We start from the raw sequence: 10,213 nt of genomic DNA, 5'->3' as shown, positions 1-10,213 counted from the left end.
GTGCCAACCTTCTTTCTCCACGAACCAAACAACTAAATGTCTAAAAAGGGAATATTTTGTTTGCTCCAAATAACTCAAATTGACATTTGCTCCAAACTTCAGGTGAGGAAATGTCAAAATGTGTAAAAAATGTCCCGGAAAAAAAATGTGTGCCAAGTATAAAGAAAAATGTTTAAACTACTAAAAATTGACATTAAAAAATATTGCTCCAAATAACTCAAAAGATGGCAAAGATCTGCTCCAAACTTCTCTACGAAGGAAAACGTAAACATTTACGCCATACGTCTGTATGAAGGAATATGTCGAAATTTAAAGAAAATGCCAAAACTCATGCCAAATTTATTTATGGAGGGAAATGTTAAAACTACTAATATGAACATTTAACAATATGTTTCAAATGACCCAAGTGATGGGATGTTGAAAACTATGATGGAAAATGTCAAAATGTGGTCCAAATGAAGGAAAATGTCAAATATATGCCTAATGAATAAAAATGTCAAAATTTGGATCAAATGGAGGAAAAAAGTCAAATGTATGCCAAATATCTGTATGAAAGAAAATATTAAACTAGCTAAAACATGTCTAAACTTAAAGAGAAATGAAAAATTAGTTCCAAATGACCCAAAAGAAGGGCTATGTCAAATATTTGCTCCATACTTCTCGATGAAGAAACATTTGTCAGAATTAGCTCCAAATGTCCTGATTAAGGGAAATGATAATTTTTTTGGTAGTATCCCAGTTAAAGAAAATGTCAACATTTGCTACATGTCTAAAATTGGCATGAATGTCAACATTTGAGTAATTTAACTCAAATGAAGGGAAACGTCTAAACTTGCTTGAATGAACCCAAATGCAAAGATTGTTAACAAAAATTTATCACTGAAAGAAAATATAAAAATTTGCAAAGGATACAAAAATAAGTGGGTTAATAAAATTCAAATAAAATTAACCAAAATGAAGGGAAATGTCTAAATTTGCTTCAAATTAACTTTACGGAAACAGATCCTTAAAATTAAAACAGCCCCGAGTTGGAATTTGTCCATATTTTGAGATTTTTACTTGCAGTAGTTGAAATGTCCCAACACTTTTGTCCCCAGAGTGTATAAAAATGGCTTAAAAAAGAATTACAGTGAGCAAACATTATTTAGAACTTCTACTGGCTATGAATATTTTGAGATCACCATTTCCAAACGGAACGTCTGGTCCCAAAATGAGTCGTGGGCCGGTTTTTAATCGGCTCACAAAAAACTGTGATATCTCAAAAGCCTTTGGATGTATGTTTGTTGTAATGATGCACAGTACATGTCACTGCGATGGCAATACATTAAACATGTTTGTATAGATTTTCTTTTGGAAGAAAACAAGCCTTAAAATGACACCTTTTGGTCCTGAGATAAGAGAATGAAGATGGAAGTTAGAAAATGGCTTCTTCTAAAACCTGCTCAACAATAACACATATGAGGATGAAACATGTAAGACTGGTGCTGTACCTGCATTGTCAAATTAAAAAAAAATTGGCTCGATTGGTACCGTACTGTTGGGTCGGGTTGCTGTTTCCCGGTGTTCCGAGTGGCCGGAGGATTGAGGAGGAGGTCTTGGACAATGGCTCAGTAGTTACAGCACTCCACCCTGACTTTTTGGGAATCCAAGTTACAGCGCTTGCTTCGAAGCTGTCCACACTTTCAAGCCGGAGCTGGAGGCTGAGCGAGTTCCTCCTTCATCGCCACTTGGACGAGCGCTTCAGTGTTGATGAATACATTCAGACGCGTGCCCTTCTCCACATGTCCCCTGCCCAGTGTTCCAGTGGTGTGACGGTCAGCCGGTGGTCATAGCGGCCGGGGTCGGTGCAGCCCGTCGATGTCCGGGGTGAGCTGTGGGCTGTGGGTGGCTTTGGTCGGCGTCCAGTCGCCCAGAGACGCCTGCGGTGCCTTGCGGTGAGCCAGCCGGTGCGTGATGGAGAAGCCGGCGTTACCTTCCAGTTGGGAGAGCACCACCAGGACTTGCCTGCGGGGGGAGGCAGAGAGCAATGAAACAAGGAGGAGAGTGTAAACAAATACAAGAGTATGCCTAAAAACATGGTGGCATTACATAGTGTGACATGCAATGAAGGTAGAGAAAAAATGTTGTATACTATTTATCTATATATTTAGGCTTTAATTTATAAAGAAAGTTGTATTTTGTAGTAGACAAAACCACACAACTAGAGAAAAATGTTTAATTTTACACTTTGATTTTAATTACCTTCAAAGGCAAGTTATTGGAGGGTGTAAAACATTTTTAGATTATTTTTTATTTGATCTTTATTTTTTGGGGGGGGGTAAAATTTCCCAATAAAGCCACAAACAAAAATTTCAAAAATGTATTGTTTTTTTTATTCTTATTTTGACCCTTTTAAAGGCATTTTGATCAGACCATGACACAGGTTTAAATCAGTAAAATATCTCATGTTATACCCATGTATACTAATGGACAAAAAAATTAAAATATTTAAGAGGGGAAAAAAACACCCACTCTTAGTAAAAATCATGTATAATGGAGTAACAACAAATATTATGGCTAAATATACAGCATCAAATTGGTGAAAGGACAAAAAGTCAGCCTATGTCCCTTGAAAGTTAATACAGTATATCATTTAATCCCCTAAAACGTTTGTGTTACATAATCACGATTAATCTGATTCCTCAACATTCCCAACAATTAAACACATATTCCTTACCGTTGCTTTAAATTACATATTTTACAATTTAACTTTTTAAATACTTTATCCACTTACAGAATACATATAGCATTCATTTACTTATATCATATTTTCTATATAAATATAAATACACACACACATATATATATATATATATGTGTGTGTGTGTGCATGTGTTTGTAAAAACTAGCACTGCAACAAGGTAATTGGATAAATAAAAGCCTATCAAACCCTATACATATATATATATATATATATATAAATACACACACACACACACACACATATATATATACATACACACACACAGATATATATATATATATATATATATATATATATATATATATATATATATATATATATATAAATACACACACACATATACTGTATATATATATACACACACACACACAGATATATATATGTATATATATATATATATATACATACATACACACACAGATATATATATATATATATTTACATATATATATATATATATATATATACATACACACACACAGATATATATATATATATTTACATATATATATATACACATATATATATATATATATATATATGTGTGTTTGTAAAAACTAGCACTGCAACAACGTAATTGGATAAATAAGAGCCTATCATATCCTATATATATATATGTATATATATATATACACACACACACACACACACATATATATATTATATTATATTACTGTTCATTTAAAATGAGTAGTAAACATTTAAAAAAACACTATCAATTTTACTTCATTTAACCCATTGTTTATTTTTTAGTTGGATGTATTTTACTAACCCTTCTAATAACATAAAATGAAACACTGTTTTTTCAAACTTTATATTCAATTCCCCTCAGCAAAGGTAGCTTGTATACAAAAATGTTTTAAAACAAACACAACAAAAAAATTTAAAAATATTCCTTACTGTTGCTTTAAAATATTTTTTTAAACTGCAGTGCAGCATATTTAGAGGATTTTTTTTATATTTTGGTATAGCTAAATAAAGCATTCATATATTTGCAAAACAAAGAGAATGTGAAAAAGACTGCACAATATTACATTAGAGTTGCTATAGTGTCCAGCCAGCCTTGTCTTATTAATGAGAGCATAAAAAAAATGGTGACATTTTACAGCTGCTTTTTATATGGGTCATAACTCCTGAGGGGGGACATGTCAGATACTATATGTACATGTGACTGTGCAAGTGAAGCATTTGCGCGTGTACATGCAGTCTAAATTCAGCTTGCAATTAATGAAGTGTCAACTAGCCCCACTGCGCTAAAAAAATGATGAAAAGCAAGCTAGATGTTTACTTTATTCCCAACCAAAATAGAATGGTACCGGTGTAAAGGAGGTACGCTGTCGATGGTCTTGAGGCTGCCGCGCGTCGACACCACATTGAAGCTGTCTGTGCAGTCACAGGAGACGTGGAGGTAGTACTTGGGGTGGCGATTTTCCACTACCACGATGAGCCCCGCCCAGCCGTGCGTCAAATAGTAGCACGTCATGCCCTCGCGGCCCTACGATGGCACCCACATGTTATTACGTACACTTAGCAGGAGCTTAATCCAAATTCTTACTTTGGCTTTGCTTGACAGTCAGAGGTGAATACTGTCATAGTTACACCTGCCGAATCGATAATTACCACGCTTTACCTCGTGTCTTTCGCCTTTGTTTTCCGTCAGCAGGATGATAGCGTCAGCCAGCGTGGTGGGGGTTGCCTCCACCTGCTCCACCATCACCTGCCTCGAACTGTAAATAGCCAGGATGTACCCCGGGAAGTCCTGAATGGGCCGTCGCTGGGCTCCACTGGTTGGACTGGAGACTACGAGGGAGATGGACATATGATGGATTCATTTGTTCAGAATATAATCTAAAAATAGCTATGAGGAGGCAATTGAACAGGATATAACAGGAGCCTAACTATGTAAAAGACACATACCGTATTTTCAGAACTACTTTCCAACACTTTGAACCCTGCGGCTTATAAAACGATGCAGCTAATCATCGAATTTTTCTTCGCTAACGGCCATCATTTTTTGCATTCCACAAATAGTTTTTATATTACACACACAGAGACGCTGAATTGGTATGTGCCTGTTTGTGTTATGGCACCACCTTTTGGGCGCGTTCGCTCACTGCATGTGCTTCAGGTTGAAAATGTACGTCCTGTTCTCGGCCTTGAACAGAGTGTAAAACTGTCCATAGCATTTCTGCTCAAAATCATTAATTCATTACTCCAAGCAATGTTTGTAAATTTTACAATATACCTAAAACAATTTGTGATCGAGCTACAATTGTTAGCACAGTGGTTCTTAACCTTGTTGGAGGTACCGAACCCCACCAGTTTCATGTGCGCATCCACCAAACACTTCTTTAGTAAAAAATAAAATGTTTTTTTTTCAAAATTTGTCATGTTTTGTGGTCAAGTTCTGTTTTGTTTTGGATTCATTGGGCACTTGTTTGTTTTGTCACCTTGCCAAGCAATCAGTTCACCTGTCCTCACGACTCGCGCACCTGTTTTCAAGCACCACAGCACTATTTAAACCTGTAGTTGCCAGGCAGTCAGCCTGGCGACATCACCCACTACCACCCCCGTAATCCATGCTGGTGAACCATGCTGCTTTTTTCAAACTCTTTTCTCGGTCCAAGCAAGTTTTATTAATTCATGCCATAGTTTGCAAGTTTTGTTTTAAGACCATAGTTTTGCATTAGTGCAAGTTTTGGTTTCATAGGCAAGTTTTTGTACCTCCTCTGTGAGCGCCTTTCGTTTGTTCCTTTTTTGAGTTAATATTAAAAGATGTCATTACTTTCACGCCATGTCCGTTCCAATCACTTTGCACCACGGGAAAACAAACCACACCAAAGTCCAAGTCTTGACAAAATTCAAGATAAAGTTAGATGTTTTTTTACTGGTGCACAAAATGAACCGTGCATGAACATCACCTTGTTCAAAGAAAAAAAAAAACACGGTGCATGAACTCACAACAAATTACACACCTGCAAATCAGATGGAAAATTATAGGGAACATTGTTTGGGAGTATCCATAATCCGCAGATAGGGAGAAGTTTTTATTTACACGATGAGTCAGGTAGGTCTTGATCTCCGCCGAACCACTGAGGCCGACTCACCGAACCCCTAGGGTTCGATCGAACCCAGGTTAAGAACCACTGTGTTAGCACTAACAAACACGTTTACAAGTGCTTTTGTGAGTATTATTAACTTACAAAAGCATTCTTTTTGTATTGTTTCAGTTTCGTAAACTCACCAAAATGTTACCGCGAAGTTATTGAGTCTGTTTAGCTGGTTGGAGAGATAGCTTCTGCAGCAAGTGGGTCCATGACGATGACTTCTGTTTTGTTTCTTTAGCCATCTTACTGCCAAGAGACAGGCACCGTTCGGAAACAATAAAAGGTATGGAAATAAACATTACAAAATCTTTCGTACAGGTACATACCTGCGGCTGATAGCCCGCTGCGGTTAATATATGTAAATATATTTTTTTCTCATAAAATGTGGTGGGTGCGGCTTCAATACCGGTACGCTCTGTTGCCCGGAAAATACGGTATTTAAAGCATATTTAGCTTCTTCTAAGCGTTTGTCACGTTGTATTGTTGTTGTGACATAATAGTCAAAATAACAGCTGTGTGTTGTTTTGTATTAAATAGCATCTGACTGCTGTTATGTCTAACCCACGCATGCTGATTTAAGACTACGGCTTAACTGACACATATTATATGCAAATATATTTTCTGCTACTGTTGATATTAATACTCACTTCATATGCATGTAACATTTAATTGGATGCTGTGTATTTCAGATAATAACCTTAAGTATTTTGTGTCCATTATTATGCACCCAGGACTGGTTATGCAAATTAAGTGATGATGTCATCTACACGGGCCGAGTCACAACAGAAGTTATTTTAACACTTTTCATATGAAGCAGGTAACGATGTCAGCACACTTACTAGGTGTGGGTGGACCTCCTGACCCACTGACGTTCATCTGCCAGTGGTTAAAGGCGCAGCACACCACGGCGTACTCGCCAGGCTCCAACATCACATCGCAGCCGACGAACTTCTTCACTGCTCGCTTGCTGTGCGCCAGCAGGCGGCCCAAGGTCAGCTTGTTGTTACTCCCGAAGGAGGCGCGAAACACCATGATGCACAGGTCCAGCAGGTGACTGTCGGCTGTGTCAGAGCGCCTAAGAGGTTAGGCAAAATTGTTAAAAATTTAGCAAAGTGACGACAAATAAGGGAAAATGTCAAAAACTGTGCTTAATTAACTTCTCTATGAAGGAAAATGTCAAAGTTTGCTCTAAATGTCCAAAATTAAGAGAATGATAACATTTGAGAAAATTAACCACAATGAAGTAAAATGTCAACATTTGTACATAACTTCTGTATGAAAGAAATGTCAACATTTGTTAACAAAGTTCTCTTCGAAAGAAAATGTCAAAGTTTTACACAAAATTGTACCAAAATGTCACAATTTGCTCCTAATGTCTAAAATTATGGGAATGTTAACGTTTGAGCAAAGTAACTACAATGAAGGATTTTTTTTTTTTAAATTACATAACTTCTTTATGAAGAAAAATGACAACATTTTTATCAAATGTCCCAAAAAAGGGAAATGTCAAAAGTTGCTCCAAATGTCTAAAATTATGGGAATTTTAACATTTGAGCAAAGTAACTACAATGAAGGAAACATTTTTAAAAAATTACATAACTTCTTTATGAAGAAAAATGCCAAAGTTTCTATCAAATGTCCCAACAAACGGAAATGTCAAAATTTGCTCCAAATGTCCAACATTAATGGGACATTTGTTAACATTAAATTAAAGTCCTACTGAAACCCACTACTCGCGACCACGCAGTCTGATAGTTTATATATCAATGATGAAATCTTAAGATTGCAACACATGCCAGTACGGCCGATTTAGTTTATTAAATTCCAATTTAAAATTTTGCGCGGAAGTATCATGCTAAAACGTCGCGGTATGATGACGCGTGACGTCACGCATTGTAGAGGACATTTTGTTCCAGCACCGTTCGCAGCTATAAGTCGTCTCTTTTCATCGCACAATTCCACAGTATTATGGACATCTGTGTTGCTGAATCTTTTGCAATTTGTTCAATGAATAATGGAGACGTCAAAGAAGAAAGCTGTAGGTGGGAAGCGGTGAATTGCGACCGCCTTTAGCAACACAAAAATAGCCGGTGTTTCATTTTTTACATTCCCGAAAGATGACGGTGAAGCTTTACGCAGTGGGAGAGTGGCCTTGCGCAACCCGAGGGGCCCTGGTTCAAATCCCACCAAGTACCAACCTCGTCACGTCCGTTGTGTCCTGAGCAAGACACTTCACCCTTGCTCCTGATGGGTGCTAGTTGGCGCCTTGCATGGCAGCTCCCTCCATCAGTGTGTGAATGTGTGTGTGAATGGGTAAATGTGGAAGTAGTGTCAAAGCGCTTTGAGTACCTTGAAGGTAGAAAAGCGCTATACAAGTACAACCCATTTATCATTTACTATGGAACAGAGCGGTCAAGCGAACACAGTTGGAGTGGACCACACACACAAAGTACAGTGTATTATGCAGCGATCATTTCGAAAGATCCTGTTTCGAAGAGGGTCCCTTGCGAAGGGCAGAGATGGGCATTCCCACCAACCGTCGATTGGTGCTGAAGAAAGGTGTGGGGCCGACCTTCAGGTTGTACAGGTACGACCATATAATCTCACTAAAACACTAGTAACACAATGGGCAAATAAGGGATTTTCCAGAATTATCTTAGTAAATTTGTCTAATAACATCTGAATCGCTCCCACTGTACAGTCTTTCTTTTTTTTCTTTCTAGTCCTTCACTCTCACTTTCCTCATCCACAAATCTTTCAATCTTCGCTCAAATTAATGGGGGAATCGTCGCTTTCTCGGTCCGAATCGCTCTCGCTGCTGGTGGCCATGATTGTAAACAATGTTCAGATGTGAGGAGCTCCACAACCCGTGACGTCATGCACATATCGTCTGCTACTTCCGGTACAGGCAAGGCTTTTTTTATTAGCGACCGAAAGTTGCGAACTTTATCGTTCTCTACTAAATCCTTTCAGCAAAAATATGGCAATATCCCGAAATGATCAAGTATGACACATAGAATGGACCTGCTATCCCCGTTTAAATAAGACAATCTCATTTCAGTAGGCCTTTAAATTAAACGTTTACATTCGAGCAAAGTAACAACAATAAAGTAAAATGTCAACATTTGTACATAAATTCTCTATGAAGGGAAATATCAAAATGTGCTCCAGAAGGGAAATATCAAAATGTGCTCCAAATGTTAAAAAATAGAGGCATGTTACAATTTGAGCAAAGTGACCACAATGAAAGTAAATGTCAAACATTTGTACTTAACTTCTCTATAAAGGAACGTGTTCAAATCTGTACTTAACTTCTCTATGAAGGAAAATTACGTAAATATTTATATTTGAGCAAAGTAACCACAATGAAGTAAAAATATCAACATTTGTACATAACTTCTTTATGAAGGAAAATGTCAACGAGTCATACCAAAGACTATAAAAATGCAACCCGTTATCTCCCTGCTTGGCACTCAGCATCAAGGATTGGAATTGGGGGTTAAATCACCAAAAATTAGTCCTGGCCGCGGCGACCGCTGCTCCCCTCACCTCCCAAAGGGTGATCAAGGGTGATGGGTCAAATGCAGAAAATAATTTCACCACACATTGTCACAATGTGTGTGTGTGTGACAATCATCAGTACTTTTAACTTTTTAACATAAGATTTTATACAAAATTCTACCAAAATATCTACATTTATTCCAAATGTCCAAATTTATGGGAATTATAACATTTATGCAAAGTAACCACAATGTCAACATTTGTACCATATGTCCCAATAAAGGGTGATTTCAAAATTTGTCAAAAAATAGGATAACGTTAAAACTTGAGCAAAGTGACCACAATGAAGGGAAATGTCAACAATTGTACTTAACTTATCTATAAAGGAAAATCTTAAAATGTGTGGCCTATTTTTGCAAAGGTACCATAATGAAGGACAAATTTAAAATGTGTAGTTAACTTCTTTGTGAAGGAAAATGTACAACAAAATTGTATCAACTGTGTAAGTAGAAGTAAATTAAAAAAAATGCTCCAAACGTCCAAAATTAGGGGAATGTTAACATTTGAGCAAAGAGAGCATAATGAAAAAAAATATATAAAAAAATGGTCCACATGTACCATTGAAGGAACATTTTGAAGTCAACATTTATAACATTGTCCAAGTTTGCTCCAAATAAAGGGAAATGTCAAAACAGTAAAATAACTCTAAATTATGTTTTTAGATTGATAAACCTGTCAATTCGTATAGTGGCTGTGCTAGCAATCTGAGGGTTACTGGTTCAATCCCCGCCTTCTACCATCCTAGTCACGTCCGTTGTGTCCTTGGGCAAGACACTTCACCCTTGCTCCTGATGGGTCCCGG

At 37.2% G+C, this 10,213-nt stretch overlaps 1 protein-coding gene across 4 annotated transcripts in view; it reads right to left on the bottom strand.

The window, feature by feature from the left end:
• capn15 (calpain 15) overlaps nt 1-10,213 on the bottom strand; it is a 103,267-nt gene that overhangs the window by 2,411 nt on the left and 90,643 nt on the right. For all 4 annotated transcript variants that reach the window (XM_061909328.1, XM_061909327.1, XM_061909326.1 and 1 more), the window contains 4 exons: nt 6,690-6,925; nt 4,374-4,543; nt 4,060-4,238; nt 1-2,004 (listed from right to left, as the gene is read on the bottom strand). The exon at nt 1-2,004 is cut by the window's left edge and continues 2,411 nt beyond it. In XM_061909328.1, the coding sequence (XP_061765312.1) occupies nt 1,827-2,004; nt 4,060-4,238; nt 4,374-4,543; nt 6,690-6,925 (763 nt within the window). In that variant the 3' untranslated portion in view covers nt 1-1,826. The remainder of the gene's footprint in view (nt 2,005-4,059; nt 4,239-4,373; nt 4,544-6,689; nt 6,926-10,213) is intronic.

Source organism: Nerophis ophidion, linkage group LG08 (genome assembly GCF_033978795.1).
Source record: "Nerophis ophidion isolate RoL-2023_Sa linkage group LG08, RoL_Noph_v1.0, whole genome shotgun sequence".
Lineage (NCBI taxonomy): Eukaryota > Metazoa > Chordata > Actinopteri > Syngnathiformes > Syngnathidae > Nerophis > Nerophis ophidion.
Note: the sequence above shows the minus strand (reverse complement) of the source record. Positions and strands in the feature narration are given on the sequence as shown.